This window comes from Hyalella azteca, unplaced genomic scaffold, assembly GCF_000764305.2.
Source record: "Hyalella azteca isolate HAZT.00-mixed unplaced genomic scaffold, Hazt_2.0.2 contig9700, whole genome shotgun sequence".
Classification (NCBI taxonomy): Eukaryota; Metazoa; Arthropoda; class Malacostraca; order Amphipoda; family Hyalellidae; genus Hyalella; species Hyalella azteca.
This window is the reverse complement of record NW_025939762.1, coordinates 1-27,713: the sequence shown is the minus strand read 5'-3', so window position 1 is coordinate 27,713 and position 27,713 is coordinate 1. Positions and strand designations below refer to the sequence as shown.

Below are 27,713 nucleotides of genomic sequence, written 5' to 3'. Positions count from 1 at the left end.
GTTAAAAAACGTTTTTTTTCTACTGAATAATGACTGGTATCTTGAGCAAAACTTGCAAATTAATTTTGATAATAATAATTATGTAGTAGTTTATCAAATAATGCTAGATCATTCATCTCGGGCAAATTTTCCTGTTGCATGCATACATTATTTGTTTTTTAGCAACCTATTTTCATATACTAGATATCAGTTGGAAAATAAATTTCATTTTTTGTGCACTACCTTTCGCCAAATCAGTTTCCGTGACACCTGGTGTATACTCACGGAAACACCTGGTGTTTCCGTGACACCTAGTTTAAATGACGCCCCAAGTTTCTATCTTCTTGAAGTAAAGATTTTCTGGTTAATTGATGCTGCTTTGCTGGGAAACGTCCATGGACGTTAGTACGTAGTCCATAGTACAACTATTCCGGTCAATCGGACATTAAGCATGCTGGTATGAGTAAGCATGCTGGTATGCGTAATTCCGTTGCAACTCATACCTGTGCAATACAGTTGTATGAACATACTGTTAGGGAGAACACGAAGATCTTCCCCTTCTCGAGGTTTCACTATAAAGGCTGAAGCGGAACTACATATAGACATGTAGGCAAGAACTCTTTCTCTTTGGCTATATCATTTTCAGAACCTCCAATGAATTGAACCGCTTTATAACATGGCTTTACTGATAAATCTACGTACGAAAACAAGCAGCGGCCAGAAACTGCCACAAAATCTTGTTTCCTTGAGCCATGGCGGCGGAAATATGACGGAAAAACTGTCCTTATTGGTCTTGTAGAATTTAGGATCCCATATTGAAATTGATCTATGTATTGTTCATTTCCCCTCCCATTTCCTGCCGCCTTATTCCTAGTATATAGTTCCTGACCTCAATATTGTAGGTGCGTTCAGGTTGCAGTCCCGGGATTGTGTGGCAGAAGTGGGCAGCGCTGTCGCTGCACTCCGACGCTTGGACGTAGTGAAGGACTCTAGCCGCCGTGACGCGGTAGCCGCTGATGGCTGCCATGGGAGGACAAGGTTTCCTCCACCGCAGGCTGATGGTAGTGGACGTCGTGGAAGAGGTCAACACCTCCACAGGCCCAGGAGCTGACGATAACCACGGAATGTTTGAATTAGAAGAGGTGTCTTCTAATTCAAAATTTTGAGCGTACTCTTACTATTTGCTTTACTTAAAAAACAATACTTCCAGAGATAAGAAGGCAATATATTTAATAGATTTGCATACAGTAAATGACATCGGCGTCATCTTCATTTGCGACAGCAAGTGAGGAATTTATAGATAATGGATATGGAGTCTCAATTATAGCAGTAAAGAGAGGCAGTCGCGCTCACCTTTGTCCTGCAAGGTCTTGAACACTTCGCACTGCTTGCTGTCTCCTCCCTCGTTGTAGGCGTACACGCACACCTCGTACTCAGTGTACGCCTGCAGCTGCGCCAGTTGCAATTCAGATGTGCTCAGATTGCGGAAATGTTGATCATTTTCGACATCATTGGAGGCACAACCGGCTCTTCCCGTCATCTGAGAAAAACAGGCAAAATTGTGAAACTTGCGGTTTGAGGACGTTTCTTGAACCATGTTAACAACCGCAGCTTTATACTCCCACCCCCGGATTCATACATGATCTCTACGGCCTAAGTGTGTCCTTACAACATGCTTAGAACAATGAACTAAAATTTGTCAATTCTTCTTGGTAACATTCCATGACGATATTCCTGAGCAAGACCACACAAAAGGCAATGCTTCTGCAGACAAACGGCATGTAATATCACGATGATTTCTCAATTGAGAGTGTTTATTTTTTCAGATTTATGCTTTAATCGTCATGGTTTTTGGCAAATTGTCACAAAAACACAGCCGACTTAACTGTTTCTAATTTAAGTTAACATTGATCATTTATTGAGGACATGTCTTCAATCTCTAGGCGGGCATTCGGTATTGGCGTCCTTGTTTTTATTCGAGCCTTCAAATCATCGAAATCAGCTCAACTGAAATAATTGCAAGTTTCTCACCCCCAGAGTCACGTTGAAAAACTGTCCCCGCAGAGCCGTCCAAGCCACGCTGGCGGAGGTCACAGCTGGCGCCACGCTCAAGACAGGGACCGCAGGAGCTGTCGTGAAATGATGAGCAATGAATGCAAATTTTATACGCAGTAGAATTTCGTATAAGTATCATCTAATATAATTATTATCGCATATTAGCTACCATATATCGAACCTTCCACGAGAAACGACTGATTAAGCGGCCAGTAGGAACTAATTTAAGAAATGGTTTTAAATTAAAAATAATAATTTTGAATAACAGATACTGCTTACGAAGGATGGAGATAAGTAATTTCAAGGTCTCTCTGACCTGCTAGTCCTGTCGTGACGCTTATCACTTCAGCTGCAGAACATGCGCTGTACAAGTCAGCGGCGCAGTTTTGTACCTGCGGGACAGGAGACGTTTGCATTACCACACTGAGCGGTACAGTTCGGACATAAATGTAAGGTAAATTCTATGCGCGAAAAAATGCCCTTGCAAGCACTCGAGGAAATCAGGTAAATGTAATTGATTTCGGGAGATTAACAACTTACAAATAGTATAGGATATAGGCATACCAGCAAACTTGCTCTAATACCCTCAATCTGTAGCCGTTTCCGTTAACTGATGGCTGTCAAACTTAACATTAGAGATCACCGGCATACTTATTGTATATTAAGAATATGGCTCTTTGTTCAGATGATTGTTCAGAATGAAAACTCGTTGTGGATTGTAACGGTTTCTGAAAACAAAGAATGAACAATTTGAACACAAATTGAGGTTATTCGAGATTATAAACAATATAGAAAAAATAGCCAAGGTTAACAAGTAATAAAAAGGATCATAACATAAGTAAATGATAACATACCAAATTGCTGAACAATCTCGGTCAAGTTTGGTTCAAAATGAATTTTGTCTGAGCTCATTAACTCTGGTCCTGCCTAAAAGGTCCCAACCTTATGTATACGAGAGAAGTACGTATGCCTAGTAAAATTCTTTACATTGTGAATAATTCAACTGATTTGGCAGCATGCTGAGGGTAATCTCTTTAACACAGGCCTACATTAACCCGAGGATGTTTACTCGCCACCCTGGTAATGAATCAACCTTGCAGAACCACTAGTTTTTGCGTGGAATAACAGACAGACTTGCTGCAGAACTGATTTTTTATGCCAAGCTTAAAAAATTACTAATTTAAAGCTTAAAAATTTTAATTGCTCTTAATTTATCTCTTTGCTTATAAACAAATTGATCTACACAGTTCCAACCAAAATTATGTTATGGAATGTCAAATAAAATAAAATTTGTTCTTCAATCATGTTATCTACAATTAAGTACAGAGATTTTTTATATTATGACATAGTACAATAATAAAGTTCAAACCTATGGGAGATGCCATTAATGTGTTTAGATGAACTATTGAGCCTTAGGCATCATAACCTTCAAAATAAAATCGGATTATTCGAATTTAATCACGCATGACACATTGATATATGGCTCATTTTCGTTCTTTGTGATTTGTCGCGAAAATAAATGAATAAAAATATTTGTATTGAAATCACTTGGCTGCTTGAGTCGCAAATTTACCAGGAAATTAAAAGTAAAGAAAATAGCCAAAAAGTTCACCATTTCTTATAAGAGAAAACGTTTCGGAGTCCAGCTCCATCGTCAGTTCAAAACCTAGAACACAGGTACAAACAATTAGTACCTAGCCTAAAATTCACATTCAAACAATTCACCTAAACTTGAGGACATTATAACTAAAATCGAAGGTTACAGAAATAAAAATGAGATAACATGTAGAGAAAGTACTATCTATTTACAATTTGTAGAGGATAGGAACTGAATGCAGCATTTAAACTGGGTTTCTGTTTGAAAATATATAACGATTCTAAAATTCGTAGGTCAGAAACACCGGTTGTGGAGGCTAAAACTCTAAAATCACTATTGGACACCGGAACGTTGCACTGCTCGGCATGAATACGTACGGCTGAATGAGGGGGATGCGCAAGTATGTTCCCTGTTCTATAACTCCTATTCTTTTTAGCTTTTGAAAGGCTTGTTCTTAGCATAAAAAATGTTTCTATTACCAACCGTCCCGAATTTCTTGGCAATTTGCAGAGCTTGGCTTACCGTCACTTTTACGGCTTCAAGTCATATAAAGTTTTCTCAACTGTTTTCCAGCCCCGTGACATCCTTTTATCGAAGGATCTAGCTAAAAATAAAGACTTAATCGTTTGTAAGCCAGATAAGGGCAAGGGAGCAGTATTGGTTGATCGTCATCGTTATAATAGTAGTCTCACTACCCTAGTTACAGACCCTTCTAAATTTATTGAAATTATAGATCCAATTGCCAAAACTATTTTGAAGATCGAGGACAAAATTAATAATTTCCTACGAAAACTTAAAGATTCCGCGGCATTGTCACCTGAAACTTACTTCAAACTTTATGCTTCTGGCTCAGCTGAGGGGGAGTTAGTATAAAATACCAGGGCTCATGCCCTGGTATTTTATATGGCTTGCCAAAAATTCATAAACCAGATTTCGCTTCAAATTTTTAATTTCGCCCAATTTTTTCTGCTTACAATACTCCTAGCTTCAAACTTGCTAAATTTCTGGTTCCAATTTTGAGCTGTCTTACCACCAATCAACATACGGTAGACAATACTTACATGTTTGTGGACCGCTTGAAGTGTTTCAATAATGTTCAGGGCTTGACTATGGCTTCATTTGATGTAGAAAATTTGTTCACTAACATACCGCTTTCTGAAACTATTGATATTTGCCTCAATTCTTTGTTTAAAGGTTTCAATGAACTTGTCATGGGTCTGATCCGAAACTTTTTTAAATCTCTTCTCGAATTATCAGTTTTGAACTCTGTTTTTGTATTTGCTGGCAAATTTTATAGGCAAATTGACGGTCTAGGCATGGGTATTCCTCTCGGCCCTACCTTTGCTAATATTTTCAGGTGTTATCACGAGGCTACATGGTTGGCAAATTGTCCTATTGATTTTAAGCCAATTTTCTACAACCGATATGCGGATGATACATTTGTAATTTTCAAACATCCCTCTCATGTGGGTCGTTTCTTTGATTATCTTAATCGGCAACACAAATCCATCAAATTTACTATGGAGCTTGAATCCAACAATAGTTTATGCTTTCTTGATTGCAAGGTTATAAAATCCGGTGGCAGTTTCCAGACATCTGTGAACAGAAAATCGACGTTTACCGGCTTAAGCACCAGCTTTTTTAGCTTCTGTTCTTTTCGTTTCAAATTAAATGTGATTCAAAAATTATTAAACCGCGGTTTCCGAATTTGCTCACTTTCCATAGTATGCACACTGAATTTGAATATTTGCGCAGTATGTTCTCACTGAATTGGTTTCCGTCACAATTTGTGTATACTCAAATTAAGAAATTCTTGTCTAAACAATATGCTGAGGTGGTTCCCGAACGTGACGATAGGAATCGTGTTTATTGTTCTTTTCCTTACTTTGGCCCCGCATCTGAGACGATGGCAAAGGAGTTGAAAGATCTGTTCTCTAAATACCTCCCAAATGTAAATCTTAATGTACTGTATTGCTAGTGAACAATTTTAAAATTAGCTCGTTTTTCAAGCACAAAGATCCTCTCCCTGTTCTTATGCGATCATCCCTAGTTTATCAACATAGTTGTGCGCAGTGCGCATCTGCGTATGTCGGTATGACATCGCGCAATTTTTATACTAGGCTTGCAGAGCATAGGGGCAGGAGTTATAGAACAGGGAACATACTTGCTTGCGCATCCCCCTCATTCAGCCGTACGTATTCATGCCGAGCAGTGCAACGTCCCGGTGTCCAATAGTGATTTTAGAGTTTTAGCCTCCACGACCAGTGTTTCTGACCTACGAATTTTAGAATCCTTATATATTTTCAAACAGAAACCCAGTTTAAATGCTGCATTCAGTTCCTATCCTCTACAAATTGTAAATAGATAGTACTTTCTCTACATGTTATCTCATTTTTATTTCTGTTATCTTCGATTTTAGTTCTAATGTCCTCAAGTTTAGGTGAATTGTTTGAATGTGAATTTTAGGCTACTAATTGCTTGTACCTGTGTTCTAGGTTTTGAACTGACGATGGAGCTGGACTCCGAAACGTTTTCTCTTATAAGAAATGGTGAACTTTTTGGCTATTTTCTTTACTTTTAAATTCCTGGTAAAATATTTGTAATATTCATCCAACTGTTCCAGATACCCCAGTTTTCAATTCGTCTAACATCGTCTCTGTGAAGGAAACTAATAAAAATAAGGATATTTTGCTAAATTTGCATGCTTCATCACGCGTGCTGGACATTTAACTATAAAACTGATAACTTGCAATAAATTAGCAATAAACTATCCTTATCTAAATCCGCTAATAGTGAATATATGCATGAGTTGAAATAATTTTTTCGCAATGCATTGACTGGCAGAGTTATTTTTTTCAACACTGCGGAGAGGAAATTTTACTGCAAGAAATGCATTCAAAAATGCCACCTGATGATCAGTCAGAACAAGTCCCCAAAGTTTTTTTTTTTAAATTAACACACCTATTTCTTCAGTGATCCAAGAACCAAGGTGCGGAGAAGACTTGATGAAGAATATAAAAGAGTTAATTCATAGGACAGAGCTCGTGGTGCGAGGTATATTTTAGAGTGAACATACAAAAACGATTGACAGAAATAAGTCAGATGATATTCTAGCCGTATAAGCAGACGAAATTACTAAAAATGATTCTGAACAAAATAGAACTGATGCATAATTTGTTAACGCTATAATGGCTGTCAAAAGTTATGCTGGTCTAAGGATTTCAAAAACGTAAAAGCCCACTCTCATATAAAGTATATTATAAGGCTTAAAGTGGTTTTGCAGGGACCAATCCACTTATTCGCAAGAGTGATTTATCTCCAGTACAAGTCACGAATTAGTTAGTCACAAGGAACACATACTCTGTACAAAATTACTGTGTAATTCAGAAACTTGTTACATATGAAATCAAGATGTAAAAATTAGACTCCCAAGTTCAATGCACTCCAGTACCGTGACTACCGCATGTTCCAGAATGTTATAGTCACTCTCTGTATTAGGCTAGGCCGCTGGCCAAACACCAGGCCAGTATATCTTCAGACGCCGCACTATGCAGACCTGACCACTCGGTCTTGTCTGCAGCTCATAGCACTTTTGAACTGGGCCCACATTCACTTATGCATACACTAATACTCGCTTTTCGAGCCTCTCCTTGATTTCTCCGAGTTATCAGGGTACGGAGACGAGCGATAGTTAGCGACTCACAAATAGCGAGCAGCACGTAGCGCACTCTGGCTTATTTACCTTGGCGGTTGGCGTTTAAGGACCCGCGGATTCGTAGAGAGCAACGATCTTCGCACTGGCATCCTTAAGGTGAGATCACGGTACTACCTCAGGAGTGCACATGGTTTGCTTCCAAGAATTAAACTAAAACTCAAGTTGACGCAAATATGAGAAAGTGGTATGATATTTTGCAAGTTTAGTTGGTAATTGCAATGATAGTTATCGCAAATCAATAAAAATTGTTACTGTTGAAGCTTCGTTGCAGCAGAAAAGTGAAACATTTTAAACGAATTTAATCCCTGAGACGAGAAGCGTTTTAAGATAACTTAAGAGAGTTAGAGATTTGAGATTGAGATAACATTAGACGGAAACCGGAAGTATGTAATCAAAGATACACGCCTAATTTCACACCCCAGTTATTATTCTCTCTAAAATTTTAGATAACAAACCAGTAATTTACAGATTGAATGATTAAATGGCGACGAAGTAAAAAGTAGCTTTTAAGGAGAATTATTTCAAAAATATTGCAGCAATGTTTATCAAATCGAAAAAATGATAAACAAATTAAAGAAAAAATGTAATTAGAGTAGACGGAGTATGATGATCCATCTTGCAGTTGGACACACATCATGTTGAACACATACTAAGTTAAACTCGCATTAATTTGAACGCACATCACATTCATATTAAACTGCTACTAAAATTAGGTTAATTTTTTTTTAAATTAAATCAAGTCAATTATTCGTTCACACCCATATGATCAAGAAAAAGTTTCGTTGTCGAGATTACTTTCAAACGATAAATTTGGAGAATGCCAGCTTATAAACTTTCCGATGAAAATAAGATTGAATTGTATCGCCATAAACCTAATAAAATTCAATTACTAACTGCATATTTCAATCGATAGTTAGAATAAACAATTATTGTCAGCCCAACTCAAAAATTCTTTGATTGGACTTTGGTACCAAGTTCTAGAGCTCAAAAACCACGTTATTTCATTTTAGAAGTTCAGACAGAAAACGAAATGTATCTAGATCAAAACTTAAAAATTTATTTTGATAATAATAATTATGCAGTAGTTTGTAAAATGATGATCGATTATGCACTCAAAGCAAATTTTGCACTTGCATACAGAGATTATGTGTTTTCACATCCTACTTTTTATATAAATGTCAATTTTGGAACAGTACCTTTTCGCTAAATTGATTACCGTCACACTTGGTGTATACTCAAATTATGAAATTTAAGCCGAAGCAATATTCTGAAAATGCTTACAACAGGACCGTAGATTGTTGTTCATCTCCAAACTTTGGCTCCGCATCCGACACAATGTCAAAGGACTTCATAGGTTAAGTCACTCAAAACCTTCCAAATGTCATTCTATAAGTACGGTTCGTGTATAATTTAAAAATCAGCTTGTTCTTCAAGCATACAAATCCTATCCCTGTTCTCATCCCTCCCTAGTTTCTAAGGATGGAGGGTTTCTACCCCTCCCATCCCTAGTTTCTAAGACATTTATTGAATTAGGTAAGGCGCATCAGCGTACGTCTGCATGATATCACGCAATTTCTATAATAGGCTGGCGGAGAATAAAAGGAGGGGTTATACTGTAGAACAGGAAACGTGATTGGACATCCCCCTCAATCAGCTGTATGATTCATAACGAGCAGTGCAACGTCCCGATATGCGATTGCGATTTTAGAGTTTCAGCATCCTCAACAGGTGTCTTTGACCAGTAAATTTTAGAATCCCTGCATACTGTCAAACTAATACCAAGTGTGAATGAAGCTCTAACTTTCTATCCTCATAAAATTGTAAATAGTTAGGTGTGCCTGTTTGTGTTTTTCATATGATTTTTTCATTTGTAAATTTAGGCTTTTGATACCTGCAATGTGAATTTTAGTTTACTAGTTGATTGTACTTGTGTTCTACGAGTTAGCACTGACGGTAAACCTGCTTTCCGAAAGGTCTTTTCATTAGAGAAAGGCTGAATTTCTTGACTATTTTTCTCGCTTTAATCAGAGTGATTACATCGATTGCGATATGCCCTTTGCGGAGCTTCAAGAAATGTGTTATGAAATTTACGAAATTTTTCATACGTTTTTGTTAATCAATAAGGAATAGCACATCTGCTCTGAAAATTATTTAAAAAATTCGGATGCATTGGAAGCACAACAAGTCCTGTCAATTGGGCAGACAGATTGTGGCCAGTATGCTGGTGTGCGTAATTCCTATGCTACATATTAATGTAAATTTAGATGAATATCCTCGGAGAGCATGGCTATCTTCCCCCTAATCAAGTTAATTACAAAAATAATCACCAGAAAAAAAAGCCACAAAATCCCTGAACAATTGAAATATAATGACGGAAACTGCCCTTATTGGTATTTGGTGATTTCGGATCAGATGTAAAAAAATTTCTGAACTTTTCATTGACCCTCCCGTTTCCCACTCGCATCATCACAATGATGATGTACCGCCTTATTCCTAGTACGCAGTTCTCTACACTGAGCCTGACCTCAATGTTGTACGTGCGTTCAGGTTGTAGTTCCTTGATGGTGTGGCAGAAGTGGGCAGCGCTGTCGCTGCACTCCGACGCTTGGACGTAGTGAAGGACGCGGTTGCCGCTGATGGTGGTGACGCGGTAGCCGCTGATGGCGGCCATGAGAGGACAAGGTTTCCTCCACCGCAGGCTGATGGAAGTGGACGTGGCGGAAGAGGTCAACTCCTCCACAGGCCCAGGAGCTGATGATAAACACGGAATGTTCGAATTAAAAGAGGTGTCATGAAATTTTGAGCTTACTCTTTCTATTTGCTTTGTCAAAAAAATACTTCCAGAGATAAGAAGGTAATGTATTTAATATTTGTATGCAGTAAATTATTACTGCATCATCTTCATTTGTGACAACGAGTGAGGAATTTAGAGGTAATGGATATTTAGTCTCAATTATATCAGTAAAGAGAAGCAGTCTCCCTCACCTTTGTCCGGAAGGGTCTCAAACACTTCACACTTCTTGTTCATTCCTCCCTCGTTGTAGGCGTACACGCACACCTCGTACTCAGTGTACGCCTGCAGCTGCGTCAGTTGCAATTCAGCAGTGCTCAGATTGTGGAATGGTTGAATATTTTTGATATCATTTGAGGCGCAACCTGCTTGTCCCGTCATCTGAGGAAAACAGGCATAAAATATTGAAACTTGCGGTATGAGGACGTTCTGTCACGTTGAAAAACTGTCCCCGCAGCGCCGTCCAAGCCACGCTGGCGGAGGTCACAGCTGGCGTCACGCTCAAGACAGGGACCGCAGGAGCTGTAGTGAAATGATGAGCAATGAATGCGAAGTTCATCCAGTGGAAGTACGAGAATAGAAAGGGGGAATAATTCATGACTAGATATTTTATACACAGTGGAATTTCGTATATGTAAATATCATCTAATATATATATTAACGCATATTAGCTACCATTTTTCGAACCTTCCACACGAAACGCCCGATTAAGCAGCCTGTAAGAACTAATTTGAGGAATTGTTAAAAAAAATGAATAATTAAAGTTGAGTAGCGATGACTGCTTATGTTGAGATGAAGATTAGTAATTTCAGGATCTCTTTCACCTGCTAGTCTCGTCGTGACGCTTATCACCGCAGCAGCAGAACATGCGCTGTACGAGTCAGCGGCGCAGTTTTGTACCTGCGGGACAAGGGAAATTTATATTACCACAACTGAGCGGAGTTGTTTGAGCATAAATATACGGTAAATTTTATGCATGAATAAATGCCCTGGCGAGCACTCATGGAAATCAAGTAAAAAGTAATTGATGTGATGATGTCGGGAGATTAGCAAAATACAAATAGTATCGAAAGTACGCATACCAGCACACTTGCTCGTATGTATCTGCCTGCCCAATTGACCAAACCAGTTGCACTCTCAATCTGTCACCGTTACCGTTTAACTGATGGCCGACAAACTTAATTGTAGAGATCACCAGCATACTTGTCCCGAATAGTTCAACTGATTTGGCAGTATGCTGATGGTAATCTCTTTAACACAGGCCTGCATTAACCTAAAGATATTTACTCTCCCCCCTGGTAATGACTCAACCTTGCAGACCCAATAGTTTTGCGTGGAATAACAGACTTGCTGAAGAACTGGTTTTTCATGGCAAGCTCAATCAATTCCGGTGATGATAGCAATCAAAATTACTTCATTGTTCCTAATTTATCTCTTTGTTCATAAACGAATTGATCTGCACAGTTCTATCACAAATTATATTATGGAACGTCGAATAAATAAAATTAGTTCTTCAACAATATTATTGGGATATTAACAAGGACACTAAGTTTTTCAAATTATGACATAGTACAATAATAAAGTTCAAACAGATAGAAGATGCCATTCATGTGTTTGGATGAACTATTGATCCAAACCTTACACATCATATCCTTCAAATAAAATTGGATAATTCGAAATTAATTACGCTTGACTCATTGATATTTGACTCATTTTCATTCTTTGAGGTTTGTCGCGAAAATAAATGAATGAAAATAATTGTTATATGTACATGTCCAATTGTTCTAGATATACCGGTTTTCACTTCGTTTTACATCGGGTCTGTGAAGGAAAGCTCGTTACAAATGTGATTTCTCGCTAAATTTGCATGCTACATCACGCGCGCCGGATATTTAGCCTCACTAATAGCTGAGTCTTGACGACGTGTGCATCTGTACGTTCTTCCTTTTTTCAGTCAGCGCTGTTCTGCTGTACTGCTGTTCGCACCGGTAAGCTAGTCTATAATTGTGATAATTGTCTTTGCTTCTAGAACATGCCTTGCCATACTGCGCCGTTATTTATGCACATTTTAATTTGGCCTCGTGGGTATTCGATATTGTTGATGTGAATGTATTTAGGCGAATAATGTGGATTTAAGTTGCTTCCTTGCGCTTGTTTATGGTAATTTCAGCCAGCCTTTTTATGATATCTGAAGCGTTTCAAATTAATCAGTGAGTTGCAGAATGCTACATAGCTAGTTAGAAATTTTCTGTACCTGCCTATATTATAAGCGCCCCAATGGGCTCCTCAATGTTAACGCGATAGCGCAGGACCTGTATCCTGATGCTGACGATGTTCGTTTTTTATCGCATTTTCTCATTTATGTAAAAATGCACTCTTGTGCTCGCCATGTTTGTCTGTCCGTCCGTCCGTGACTTCACGTTTTCGTCGACGAGAAAATGCGCTCTCTGTCACTCACTGCAGTGAGTACCGAGTTATATTTTTTGAGGTACGCTTGTGTGTCAGCTTTTGGTTGCTGACCACGTCACCTCCGTAGCCACATTTGTGTCTCTAGTTACACTAAATAGTGTGGATTAGCACGGCGTATCTACTTAAGTTCAGTGTGGCTGTTTCGCCACGACGTCACATTTCACGGCCACTTCGATCCTTAAGCTTCTCATCTTTGCTTGAGTTGAATTGGAGCACGTATGCGTGTGTGACGGGACACAATTTTTATGAATAATTTTTTAGGAATATTCTTTAACTTCTGATTCAACTCAAATGATTTAGCATATGCATGACATGACAGATAATGGTTGAATACATTTATTTTATGACTAGAATATGGAGTCTCATTTTACTGTGTTATTATTTAGTAAATTCAAGGGATTTAATTATTAACAATATTAATTATTAAATTATTTTATTATTATTAATTAATTAGTTAGAACAGCAAATGATTGAAAATTTTCCAAATAAAGAATTATTCAAGAAGCTTGGAATTCAATGGTTTGCTTCAGAGGATTAAAAAATTATATGATGGCACACGCAAAGAAATCACAGCAGGAAAACAGTTTAGCAGCAGCATTGCAGCAGGAATCTCAGGAAACTGTCCGGTGGTAAAAATCGAGACAGGGAGCAGCCGCATATTGGCAGGAATTTCACAGCGTCATATACATACTGTATATAGGCAACGGCTTGCCGTCAGTGTCCGTTTCGAGGCAGGTTGAGAGCAGGATATCAATAGGGGTGAATTGGGGGTTTGGTAAGAAGTGGGAGAGAGAGTGAGTTTCTATGTTGACAGCTAGTGTACTGAAACGTTTTGTATACTATGTTTATTGAAATCGCAACTATACGTCATAACAAAGGCGGAGCACATATTATCTTGCTCACATTTTGTATGTCATATTATACGGTGGTGACTCAATGTATTAAAAAACTTTCTTGTCGATGAATAGAAAAGCAATAGATGAGTTTTTAAATGAATTGTAACGTAAAGAGTTATTTAGGAATGATTAGCATATAATCCCATATTTCATCTACAATGAACAAGCTTCCTCCTGAAAAACTGTTTGATTTCCTGAAATAAATCTAGCAGCTCGTAACATGTTATAAATTTTAAATATTGATCAGAAATATTTATCAGGAATATTTTGACACAAAGTCAGTCAAATTGATTTTTTAAACAATGCTCGGAATATTATTATTCTTCATAAATTTTCGAATTAACAAATAAATAACGATTTATGGCGCAAGTCGTAATTTGAGAAAGAATTGAGGTAAAAAAATTGAAATACACCCTAAAATTTCACAATGTGGGAGTATATTTTGAAAATTTGTTGAGACAATAACATAAATAAATTTACAAAGTGTGGTAAGACGTCGAATAATTTTTCCAGTGTTTTAATGAATTATTCTATCCAAGAAGGAATTTTTGAAAGACTGCATTAGAAATTTGAGAAACATCCCTTTTCACTGTCAAGGGGAAAATGCTTCAAAATAGCGTAATGTCAAGCGGCGTTTTTCGTCATGGCTTGTTGCAGTGCCTGTGAATTCCAAGTGCATGATGCATAATGTTGTTCATTGTTTACGATGAGAAAAAGCACAATGCTTACCATCCTGCATGAAAAATGGAATGTGCTTATAGAAAGGAGATGTCATCTGTAATAATCAACAATGACGTTTATTTCTTGAACTTAGAATTACGTATTGCTGGCCCGCCAAAGTCCGAACTTAGTTCGAAGGTCTGAATATGATTGTTGTAGTGTAGGACTGATGGCATCTGAATTCTGAATCAATCGTCTAGTGAAGGTAAGCTACAAGTAGTTTTACTAGAAATGCATGTCAGTTGATTTTCTGTTGACGTAAAAAAATAATGTAAATTGCATTTCCTCAAATTTATTAATCATTCTTGTATCATATATGAATGTATATGTAGTGATGGTTCATTTGTTCAAAATTAATCAGACTAGGGCACTTGTTGATCCGACACTATCAATATCAGCCAGGTGTAAAAGAAAGGATAATTTGCATGACTTATAAACCATATGAGATTTATTACCTACTGTTAATTTCCACCTTTACAGCACCAGTCCAATTTCCAAATGTCCAAAAGAATAGTCTATCACATGCACTCCTAACTAGTTTCATATTGAAAATCATCAGACATTGAGAAGCATAGGCTTAAAAATAAAATAGAATGGTGCCAGTTGATATTTTTATTTGTGTTCAGATAAGTTGAATTTACTTTACTAAAAAGTCCCTCAGTCACAATGCTTTCACTTGAAGTGACAGAGAATCTGAGACTTACATTGTAAAAGCTACCTATATTGCTTGTTCCTTGAAGTTCAGCCTGCAGAAAAATTGAATTTGGGCTGGAATTGCAACTAGCATCCGTGATTTACTTTTGTGCCGAGAAAATTAATTGCTTTTAATTTGTAAGAGAATATCTGCAGTATTACTTTACCTAATTTATTAAAATTTCTAGTTCCTGTCTGCCTGCTGGGAAAGCGTCCAAGGATGCGCAATGTCAAGTTCCTGCCAATATTACAGCCTGGCCTCGCTACATTGCCAAATGAATTGCTGTGTACCAAGGTGAGCATGAATTTTATACTAGAAAGCCTTTTTAACAATTTCCTCTCATAATGTTATGACGTAGCAATTGATCTCACAATTTTGCAGTAATAACAATGGTGAGAGAAGAATTTGTTTAAAAATTTCATAATTGTTTTGTGGATTTGAAAATATTAGTGAAATATCCAATATCTTGTTTTCAAATCATACAATGTGCTGTGCTTTGACAGTTTGACATGATATAACATTAATGATTGATGATCTTTGTGTAGTGTGATTCAATATTATTTGCAGGCTCTTATAGTTTATGGCAATATTAAATATTGACACAGTTGATACAAAGAAAGGTCTTTGATGAATGGATTCAGTATTTGGCAATGGGACTACATTCTATTTGAAGAATATTTATTTGAATAAAGTGTGAATTCTGTGCAGGTTTACATAGTGAAACTTTAAAAGCTGGTAGTATTAATGACATAAAGTTTTAAAGAGAACTTGCAATAATAATTTGGGACATTTTTATGTGTTGTCATCTGACTTATTCCTCTTATTTTGTTGAATGACCTATATAAACTGCTGAAACTTGTTGGCTTCAACTTAATAAAATTATGTGCTGGAATGAATTTATAAGGAATGTTTCTATAGTTTCTAACTTCCGAGCACTGATGGCATGTGTGTTGAGCCAGTTCTTGTTGTTAATTTTGGATGGCATTTCAGAGCTGTGCGAGGCAGAAGGCCATGTTATGACCTGGTGGGTGCAGCCCCACGTTGAAGCTGGAATTGAGGCGGCAGCAACCCATCGTGGAATTGTCAGCTGTTGTCCAGGCGAGTAAGTACACTACATTATAATAATTGATGAATTTTCCTTGAAGTTTGAAAAATTGCTGATGCATTAATTCTCATAGGCTCGGATAGTCTGTCTATTTATTCCTAATTATGCTTGGTTTTCAGGTTTGATTCTAATTCATCTAATTGACCAATGCAATGAGTTGTCAATCTTTTTATTCTAGTAATAAAGAAGATAATAAAGAAATGGCATCAAAACAAGATTGGAATTTATAAGATTTCATCCTAAATTTTTTCTATGTATGTGAAATGTAAAGGGAGGGAATTTGTTCAAAGAGATAGTTTCATTTGCCTTTATCTTACTAGTTCAACAACTTTTTCGTTTCTGGAGTGTCGCTTGTTTCAATTCATCTTATGCTCTTTCTATATTGTTGCTTATTTTTATCAGTATTTCTGTCTCGCATGTCTCTTTGACAGCACTACTGTGGATAATCTTTGCCAGCCTGTCCTCCCCAACGGCCCGCCTTATTGTGAGATAGCCCGTGGAAGTTACGGCGACCTGATGATGATCCTCGGGGTCACTTTTGACCCCATCTTCGCCTTCTCTCCACACATGGCTGCAATATGTCATAGAGCCTGCCCGCGCCTGACATCCTCAAATCCCTTGCCGGAACCAGCTGGGAAAGCAGAAGAAAAACCTTCCTTAGGACTTTCAAGGCCCTCAATAAGTCCCTCATCACCTACGCTGCCCCAGTGTGGTTCCCTAACGCCTCTCCTTCGGCAATCTCTAAGTTACAAACCATCTAGAATTCTGCTCTCCGCATAGCCACGGGATCTCTTCAAATGGCCGCCACTCCCCACCTGCACAGCGAAGCTGAGGTCTTACCCGTGGCCGAACACCTCTCTCTCCTCTACTCACTAAAACCTTGCCAGCGCCCTACGACCACACCATCCCTGCTATACCATACCCAGACATCGGGGCCCCGCTCCATGAAGCTTTACGCTTCAGACCCGCTTCCTCCCTTCGGTCTCTCACTTGCTGGAGGAGGGGTCCCTCCCCCCGGACACCTACTCCGCTGCCCTCAGCACCCTGCACAGCTCCGCTGTCTCATCCTACCTGGCCTCAGAAGCTCCCAACGAGGTGTTGCTGACCCCTGCCCCCACTGTCTCATCCAACGAGCTATCCCTCCCCAGGGCGGCCAGTAGCGCTCTCCCAGTTCCGCTCTGGCTACTCACCGCGACTTAACTTGTGCCTTGCTCGCATTCGAGCAGCAAATAGCCCTCTCTACCGAGTGCAGTGCAACGGATCATACCACCCATCACCTCTTCATCTACTCATCACACCTCCACCTCGCTAACCCCACTGGACCTTTGGTCTAACCCTGGACCGACTGCGGCGTCCCTCGCATCACTCCCATCCTTCTCCGACATAGTACTTGGAGTGGATCGCCCGCTCCCTCCTCCTCCCCCGGAGCCACCGCCTTTACTGGGGCGCCGCCGAGCAGCAGACCCCGGTAACTAACAACAACAACGATGACCTATCCCACCCCACCCCACCTCTCTCCAGACACTCCGGCGACCCACCTCTCCTCTCTTACGTATTCCACCATGCAGAGGCATCTCTATGCGTTTATATGACTTATGACTGAGGACTACTGCATTAATTATTTTTATCCTATTTTACGCTTTGCTCTGCCCTTTGCATTATTGATGTGTGTATATTCAGTGTCTTAACATGTTGCTGGGTTTTTGTCAGAAATAGTTGTACCAGAATATAGAATAATGTTCATAAATGTGTTATTGCTGATTATTGAGAGTATGAATGATGCGTAGAGCATAAAGCCAGTACTAGCATATCATACTCAAAGCGGCGTTTCTGCCAATCCATATTTTTTGCATAGGTTATGTAAATGTGTAAAAAATTTATAATAAACGTTTAATTGCGTGGACAGAATTTTCTAGTTATCCCCGAAAGAAAATAAAATGAGCCTGAAGAGAGCAGGTAGAGGGCAGCGTATAGGGCGTGTCGGCTGTAAGTGAGCCGGAGCCCGGCAGGACTGATTCGTTGCAGCCGAGCGCCAGCGCCCAAATAAGGCCTTACGCAGAACGTTTTGAACCCCTTAATAAGCGGTCATCCTTGCTGGCTTCCTGCTTCCCTCATGCTTCTATCATGCTCTTGGTTCAGCGCCGGCCCACCTCCTACACTGCTTCTAATTTTGACTGGGTTATAACGTTCAGCCTGAACAAGTTTCCAACTGTTCTTTCAGAGACAAACACATCTACTCCTTCTGCCGTCCGCGGTCCACGTACCAAGGTGGGAAGAAGGCTTAATGAAGGCTATAAATGACTTAATTCATTGGACAAAGCTTGTAGGTGCATAACATATTATAATGAGCATACAAAAACAAAAGGCAGAAAATAGTTCACTGATACTCTAGCTAAAAGAGCAACTGAAATTGATATACATGAACCTGAACATACTACAGCAGATGCAAAATTAGATAACGCTATAATGACTGATTTCAGTATATTATACAGGTCTTAGGAATTAAAAAAACGTAAAACCACGCTGACCGGAGTGAGTTGCAAAATTTGTAGTTAATTGTTTTCTAATGTATAAAATAGTTTTGCAGGGAAAGATTAATATATTCGCAGGAGTGATTTTTCTCCAGAACAAGTCACAAGAAGTGCCAAAGAAGCATAGATCGACGATCAATGGCAAACAGATTGAATTGATGATGTTAAGGGACACATGTTGAATTGAAAAGTTCTGCCTATGTTTTAATTATTAATAATTTATTTCTCTTATTTTCCACCAGTTAGCATTAGTGAAATGATTTATATTCAGTGAGATAGTTTTTGCTATTATTGGCAGTATTTTTGGTTCTTAAGTCGCCTGTAACTTGTTAAGTTACTGTTGAGACAAATATGATCTTTTTGGAATGTCCATTCTTGCCAAGCTAACCTGCTGCACCTTAAACTTGCTGGCCGACAAAACCTTATTGCTGACTTGCTGAAATGTCATTCATAAGCTTACAATGGCTCCTAAATGGTGATTCAAGGAAATGCTCTCGCCACGCAACTAAGACCTAAATTTAAATTATTAAATGCTTGTATAAATCATCAATTTTTTTTAGAGATCTGTATTAGGTAGATTAATGTATATTTATGTGTTATATGTTAATGCGTATTTATGTGTTCCATTTTATGTGTGTTATGTGTGTTTAATTGTTAGATGAGTTTTATGTTCTTCCATGCATGCAACTTTGCAGGTCGGCCAGTCTGGGACTAGTTTCAGATGAGTGATGGGCCAATTTAGGGTCAGTTTTGGGCCAGCCCGAGATATCCTCCAGACGCCGACGAGTTACATGGCATTCCTATGGGGAACATAAGCTGAGCTCAGGCCGGTGCATGGGACTCTGTTGTACTGATCAGTCCAGTCTGGGAACTCGATCTTGCCGTAACTGCGCTAACGTGCCAGTTGAGTCTGCCCCAGTGCTCCTCACAAGTAAGGTCGCCGCCTTCCTGTTTCCTCCTCATTACGGACGTTTCCTGTTGGACACGACCAGGCCTGACCCAAGACCAATTTTCATGAGCTTGATTTTATGTTTGTTATGTTGGTTTGCTTTAGTTTACGCATTATTATTCTGGTCCAGTTTAGTTAATTTAAAGTTATCCTTGTTTATTTTGTTTTGTTCAATCCAGTTTGGGCTACTGGTTATTTTGTGTTCTCATGCTAGGTTCACCCTATCACTCATAGCCCTGGGCGGTCTCATTTTTAATCACCTACTAACGTTAATATTTCATCTATGTACCATTTATCTTTATTTAAAATATTTTTGCTTGATTCTTTCCTATTTGTTCTCTTGAGTTCTGTTTTGTTTTGTTTCACGTGCTTATATTATACCGGCTGGACCGTCGACCTTTAGCAGGGCTGACCCCAACGTTTGTTGCCCAGACCCGAGACCATATGTTGACCCCTGGCCCCCAACAATATGCAGAAAGAAGTATACATCAATAACATGCAGAAGTAAACTTCAACAATAGGCAGAAGAAGATCAAGGTAAAAGCTACATTCTAGAGGTGATGGATATTCTCTTTAAACATGCATGGGCAGTTCATATACGCAGAAAGACTGCTGAGGAGATGAAAACTCCTTTCCATAAGCTCTTCACTGAATGGAACCTCTCTAAAATTCAAACAGAAAATGATTGAAACAGAAATGAATAAGCCAAATAAGGAATTATTCAAGAAGCATGAAATTCAAGGGTTTGCTGCCGAGGATGAAACTAAATCGCAATTTGTTGAAAGAGTCGACCAAACACTAAAGACAAAAATGCTGAAATATTTCACTTGCGCAAAGACATGTAAGTGGTACGATAAATTTCAGCTTTAATTGGTAATTAAAAAAAATAGTATCATAGATCAATAAAATGGCTGCTCATGAAGTTTCATTCAAGCAGAAAAACATCTTATACGGATTTATCCCTGGAGTCTAAAAAACGTTGTAAAAAATTTAGGATTTGAGATTGAGTTGGAATTAGTAGTAAACGGAATGACTTTATTAGAAGATAACTGCCTAAGTTAACACGCGAGTTGTGGACTATCTCTGAAATATTAGAGATCAAACTAGTAATTTACAGGTTGAAAGATTAATCGCCGACGAAGTATGAATTATAACAATATTGCAGCAATGTTCATGAAATTGAAAAAAAATTCGAAGACGAAGAAAGGAAAATTATAATTTAAGTAGACCTGATATGGTGTTTCATCGCGGATATCGGAAGTTAAACAAAAATTCAATTAAACATACATCTATTCGAATACGCATAAAGTTCTATGTACACAAAATCTGAAATTGAGTTTTATTTAATTTGTACCTGGATTATCCACTATGTAATTTATGGAGTCAAGCTTGACTAATTCTGAGAAGATGTAACGTTGCTAACGCCCCGTCCGGGGCTAGTTGTAAAGATCCAAATAATCTAGAAAAAATCTTGAGTCGAGCTTACTTTCAAACGACTAATTTGGGGAATGCTAGCTTATAAACTTTCCGATGAATATAAGAGTAAATTGTATCGCCATAAACAGAATAAAATTATACAACCAATTTCATACATCAGTCGACGATTAAAATAAACAATTGTTATTCCTAATCGAAAGTTCTCAGATTGGACTTTGGTACCAAGTTCAGGAACTCGAAGACCGCGTTATGTCATCTTAACATTTCCAACTGCAAGAGATAATTTAAAGATTTAAAAAAACAATGACTGAGCACTGTGATTATAAATGAATTTTTTCGACTGAATGAAAGGTATCTTAAGCAAAACTTGAGTTAGAACTGACGATAAAGCTGGTTTCTGAAACGTCTGCTGCTTAGAGAAACACTGAATGCTCGGGCTATTTTATTCACTTTAAATTTCTCGACAAAATAGTCAGTATGATTACATTGATAGAGATATGCACTCTGCAGAGCTTCAAGAAATGTGTCATGAAATTCATAAAATTAGCCACACTTCTTTTGTTGATCAATAAGGACGAGCACATCTGCTATAAGAAGCATTAAAAAATTCGAATCAATCATGCGGTGGAAATCACTCAAGTAATGCATGCTCTGGTTAATTCATGCCGATTAGCTCGGTAACGGTGCTGGATTGGAAGTGCAACAAGTCGGGTCAATTGGGCGGACAGATTGTGGGCAGTGTGCTGGTGAGTGCAATTCCCATGCTACACATACATGGAAATTTATATGAATAACCTGGAGCAGCAAGTATATATTTCCTCCTACTCAAGCTTAATAAAAAAAAATCCGCGGAAAAAGGCACAAAATCCTGTTTCCATGAGCGATTGAAATATGATGACGAAAAGTGCCCTTATTAATATTTGGTAGTTTCGGATTTTTCAGCTTCCCTCCCGTTTCCCACTCGCAGCATCACAATGATAATGCACCGCCTTATTCCTAGTAAGCAGTTCCCTACACTAAGCCTGACCTCAATGTTGTACGTGCGTTCAGGTTGTAGTTCCTTGATGGTGTGGCAGAAGTGGGCTGCGCTGTCGCTGCACTCCGACGCGTGGACGTAGTGAGAGACTGTAGCCACCTTGACGCGGTAGCCGCTGATGGCGGCCATGGGAGGACAAGGTTTCCTCCACCGCAGGCTGATGGAAGTGAACGTCGTGGAAGAGGTCAACTCCTCCACAGGCCCAGGAGCTGATGATAAACACGGTATGTTTGAATTAAAAAAGGTGTCATGAAATTTTGAGCGCACTTTTGCGCTAAAAAAAAGGGAAGCGCTTTTTTGCGCTCATTTGCTTCCCCTTCAAAAAATTACATACTTACCTGATATAAGAAGGTAAAATATTTAATAGATTTGTATGCAGTAAATGATTCCAGCGTCATCTTCATTTGTGACTTATATATAGGTAATGGATATGGAGTCTCAATTATAGCAGTAAAGAGAGGCAGTCTCGCTCACCTTCGTCTTGCAAGCAAATAAACTAAGAAGTCACCTGTACGCAGAGGCCGTCCGTCCTTGAAGATGCTAGAGTAAATAAACTAAGAAGTCACCTGTACGCAGAGGCCGTCCGTCCTTGAAGATGCTAGAGTAAATAAACTAAGAAGTCACCTGTGCGCAGAGGCCGTCCGTCCTTGAGCCAGTCTATGACAGGGGAGGGGCTGGATGTGACCAGACACTTGATGAGCTCGTCCGTGCCTACGATGGGCGTCTGGTGGCTCGGCGTGTCGCCGAAGTCGATTTTCACTGCAACAAAAATGGCATCAATATTTCGGCGGCTCCTGACTAACGTCTCAATTGACACGGGTCCTCATTTGTTAGCAAGGTTTAGATAAACTATTTCACTTTGAAACGATTCGATAGTAAATTTTCAAGACCAGAATGCACCAATCAATTGACCGATATTTCAAAATACACAATTCGGCAATATGGTCTATGATGCAGAAAGATGTACCAAATTTATCATGTTGAATCGATAATCATATTACATTGAGCAATTGATATTACATGCCTACACCATACTCTGTCATCTGGCTGGCACTCTATAGTGCATAAAGAATGGCACAATCGTAGAATAATGATTTCAGTCTGCGAGCGCGGAGAAACGCAATATTTTGGATAAGTGAGAGGATAATAAACTTTGTATTTTGTAATGGATGATAAGTTCCAATTTACGTGGGATGATTCATACATTGGAAATGAGTTTGAAATCGATTTTATTGCCGAAACAAATATTTATTAGGCTGAAAAAAATTTTGAAAAAGAAACTATACTAGCACAGAAATTGAATTCATGAAATTTCGGTAAATGATAAGCACTTATATGGAAATACAACAAAAATTCTGTTAGGAGAATTGGACTAAGAAATAAGAAATACTCAAGCGTCTTACTCGGCAAATAGAAAACACAAGATTCTTTGGCGACGGGAGCTTTCTTCAAAAGAATGAGGATTACCATCAGAAAGAAAACTAAAAAGAAAACACAGTAGCCCACCGACCGGTAAGTATTTACTTACAATATGGGAAAACTTTCAACACCTTAAGGCATGAAACTGACTTAAGAAACTGTGGACAGAAACGTTAAGGATCTTACCGAAAGACATGACTTGTATGGATGACTTGAGATTCTGGTTGCCAGCGTACACGGCAGAGCAGTTGTAGGTGCCAGAGTCCTCTTCACGCAGCTTCTGGATGTACAAACCCAGACTTCCTGGGCCATCTTCGATGATTTCGATTCTGTAAAGCATCCAGAAAATCGGATTATTTTCCGATCACTGCTAGGCACTCTAGTTGAGTACAGATCTTAGTAGTACAGGGTTTAAAAACAACAGAGAGCACGAGAAATTTTTACAAACAAAATAAGTACAAACGAGGAGGAAAAAATTAAATGGAAAGCTGCAATCGATTTGTAATTGCCATGAAATTCATCACCAGTCACTACTTTGGTATAATAAACTAAAAATCGATGATTTATGTTGAAAAGATGGCATCCAATAATTCAAAATATAAAGGCATACATAAATTCAGGACAGTTCAAACAGAAAAGCTCATAATGGTTCGAACTACCCAAATTATGCAAACAAATATAGTTTTTAAATTGATAAGAAAACCATGCACCAGCAGGTTTGTAAATAGACGATTAAGACAGAAAGTAGCCATTGAGAGGCACAAATACTTTTGAGAGGCACAAATACAAATACCTAAATTAGGTCGCGATTAAGAGGAAATCACTTATTAGAAATGCAATAGGTAATAAAAGTTTCCAAAAATCTTAAAATGCAGCCCTGAAACCATAAGGACTCGGCTTTATGATAATTTAAAAACCCTATCACAATTGCTGCAAATTGGGTTTGATTAAAACTGAATTTTGGAACCCAACTCCGAATCATACTTACATAATGCGTGTATATATACAAATGTGAAATGTGAACATTTGTTAGCCGAACTCATTAATCTTACGTTTTATTAATCGAAACAGCACAAATCTGTTCTGGATTAAAAACGAACGCAATTTTACAAGAATGGATAAAAAACACCATGCGACATAAAAAAAATGGCCTGGATTGCTACTTTTCTGGCTGAAATACCACCAACATCCAAAGCAGACTAGCCTCTACCATTTGCTGATATCCAATTAAATAAAATGACACATCTACTTTCATTGTAAGACGCACACAAGTAGCATCTGCCAAAAACACACATAAGCATTTCGAGGAATATAGCTTGTGGCATTCGGATCAATTGTGTAAAAGTGCAAAGAGGGGGAAAAAGCAAAAAGATCTACGTACGTCGCATTCCAGGCAAATACATTCCAACAAGACGGGGAAAGAACAAATGAGGAAACGTAGAATGATGATAACGCTTAACGGTAAATATATGGAAATGCCCAAGTTGATTGATAAATGATTGAGAGAATAGATGAGAAAAAAATTCCGTGATTCAGAAAAGTTCAGATCCATGATAACGACCACCGTTCTGAACCTGAGAAGCATCGCTTACTCAGACGACTAGGTTTTCAAGAAAAGTGCTTGGACATAGGAGGTCTAAGGAAACTTGCGAATAATAGTCATAAAAAAAATAAGTAAAGGGTATAGCCACAGAAAAGCCAATAAATAAAATTCCTAATGCAACTCAATAATGAACTGACTTCTTTACGACAAGAATTCTCTGATTACGATGTCTTCATAAATTAGACAGCGAGCGTTCGTAAGTTGCAAAACAGGAACCGTGCACATAGATCATAAGATAGCAAGTGGCAACTAGAGGCGGTATGAGAGATGAATGCGAATACACTGGTGATGGTAACGGTGACAAGTCTACTATGATCACTCCTCATAGTTTATTGATAATTATGGTTATTTGAAGTGAAGGTGGCTTTAATCATTAAATAACTATCTCAGTCCATTCAATATGGAAGAGGAGTCATTCAAAAGTACCTACGCATTTTTATGGAAGTAAAGTTTACTAAAATTTTTTCTTTTCATGAAATCTTTCAAGAAACTTTGACCGCTTCACTAATTCGTCGTTAAAGAACTTTCAGTCTGATCATTAGATTCTACGAGAGGTGAAACAAAGAAAATCATTACTATAGTAATGAATGCAGTAGAATGTACTGTACCTCACTTCTACCAAATTGAAGTAGAAGGAATGAAATAAAGGGAGTAAGTAGAGGGTACGATGAATGAAGAAAATGTTTCATGGAAATGGAATTGATTTGGAGAAGAGAGGTGAAGACATACCTCGCACCGGGCCTGCTGGAGCACACAACGAGCGCACGGTGTGGGCAGTACGGCGAGGGACGGCGGCACAATACCGCGACAGTAGCAAGGACACAAGAGCACGAGGGAAACCAAGGAGAATAGGGGAAATAAGAGTATAAAGAGGCAACGAGAGTATAATTGTAATGAAATGGAAGGAGGCAGGAGGAGAATTCAGTAAGCGAGATCATTTGTTACGTTAAATCAGGAGCACGGAAGAACCGGCATTAGTGTGCAGAAAAATCCAACAAATATGACTCAAGAGCAAAGAAAAATTAAACGAATGGAAGGGAGAAAGGTAAAAAGAGTAAATTAGAGGATGAAAAGCCGGAAGCGAAAGGAAAACGAAATTAGTAAATTAGAACCATCAAATTAGCGAAAAAATCGCAAATAATGAAGCAGGAAAGTTGTTAAGATTCAAGATGTAGAGAGAAGAGAGGACGGAAGGAAAGGGAAGGATAGGCACATGAGGCATGAAGAGTTGCTTGCATAATATTGACACTCATGGTGACACCGTGTACATAGACGCTCGCTCGGTTGGCCACGGCAAGGAAATATTCACAGCCATTTTATTTAAACACGAGGCTCTTGGAGGCTCAAAGTGACATACCGCCGATAAGGCCAAAAAAGTTGAGAGAATAATATTGAAACGGCAGGAAAATATTTCATCTAATGTGATGGTAATATCAATCTTGTTTACGACAAATTATTGTGTTGAGTAATAAAGTTGTAATTAATTTACTGATACACAATTAAAACTGCTCTCTAAAATAAAGCCGAGATTAAAATTGCAACATAGAATTCTAGGATTAAAGGATACAATCTGCAAGTGATTTTACTCGCTGTTAGAGCCCCTTAGACAATTTTTAGGCAAATTGCAGTGTGAATCTTTTTCATTTAGAAAATGGTTCAAATTGGCAATTATATCAACTTATTTAAATTTGCTTTCGGTGCAGTGGCCTACTCGGACATGAGCGATAAAACAATCGTGCAACAGACATTCGGGCTATTCAGTGGTGTGAGATCCGTAAGTAAGTGAGTACATGTAGTTACAAGACGATATCCAATCAAAATATTAATGGAGAATAAAGATGAAACACAGGATCGAACTTAATTGTCGTCATGTAAATCATTATATATTAGGAATAGGCCAAGAAACATTCCAAATTTAATAGTACAAAAAAACTTACTTATTCATTAAAACCCTTAAAATCAACTAAATCTAATCTCTTGCAATATCTTACTAATTGGTACATTTTGAATTGTATGAGTATTACAGTAAAAAAATTTTTTCGCATCAGTAGAGTTATGAAATGAAGCTGATAAATTACGTGTTATATCGCCAAATTTGATGCTGAGACACCGAAGTAACTCAAACGAGTTGTTCCGTTGTTATCGTATTAACCGAAGTTTTAATGGTTCTTTATTGGGCCCATGTTTCGCTCTAAAATATGTCATTGACTTAGATGTGTCAATGCAAATAATTATAAAATAAAATTTGTTGTTAAAAGTAAAAAACAACTGTTCATTATAACTGAATAAATTAGTATTGGATAGCAGATGGTAAAATAAACGGCCGGATCGTTATAAAGTTGCTATCAGCCAACTTTTTGCTGAGAAAAAAAAAACTATCGTCAACAAATAACCTGTAGATTTTGAATAGACAATTGGCAACCTAACTAAGATGATGGATCCAGACGAGCGCTATCACTGCAGTTATGCTAAACTCGGAGCGAATGCGCGTGGAATGCTATGGTCAAGGGTATATTCGCTACTGGTCGTACGCTAAACACATTACAGCGTCGCTCTCACTCCACCTCATTTCTTAATTAGGAGACCAAAAATTCTTCTCGTACTCAACATCGTCACGAATCGCGGATTCATGACTCGATAAAACACTTGGCATTTTCGATAAGCTGTATAGGAGTGCGCAATTGTGGAGTTAGCAGCTTGAACCACCCGCTGAGTGA

The 27,713-nt window shown here is 38.3% G+C and overlaps 1 protein-coding gene across 1 annotated transcript; it reads right to left on the bottom strand.

Moving 5' to 3' along the window:
- Positions 1-476: 476 nt before the first annotated feature.
- Positions 477-25,781, bottom strand: LOC108672294 (receptor-type tyrosine-protein phosphatase delta-like). Its single transcript, XM_047882104.1, has 11 exons — positions 25,726-25,781; positions 23,580-23,722; positions 22,599-22,733; positions 21,954-22,183; positions 10,332-10,518; positions 9,871-10,097; positions 2,351-2,426; positions 2,011-2,108; positions 1,333-1,519; positions 869-1,086; positions 477-482 (listed from the first exon to the last, which is right to left on the bottom strand). The coding sequence occupies exons 2-11, from the start codon at positions 23,587-23,589 to the stop codon at positions 477-479; spliced, it is 1,374 nt and encodes a 457-aa protein (XP_047738060.1). The 5' UTR covers positions 23,590-23,722; positions 25,726-25,781.
- Positions 25,782-27,713: the final 1,932 nt, after the last annotated feature.

What these genes read in the sequence shown, in the direction of transcription:
- LOC108672294 (XM_047882104.1), bottom strand. An exon ending in CGGACGGCCTCTGCGCACAG is followed by an intron (nt 22,184 to 22,598) that starts GTGACTTCTTAG and finishes GTTTATCATCAG; the next exon opens with CTCCTGGGCCTGTGGAGGAG. An exon ending in CGTCACGACAGGACTAGCAG is followed by an intron (nt 2,109 to 2,350) that starts GTCAGAGAGACC and finishes ATTTCACGACAG; the next exon opens with CTCCTGCGGTCCCTGTCTTG.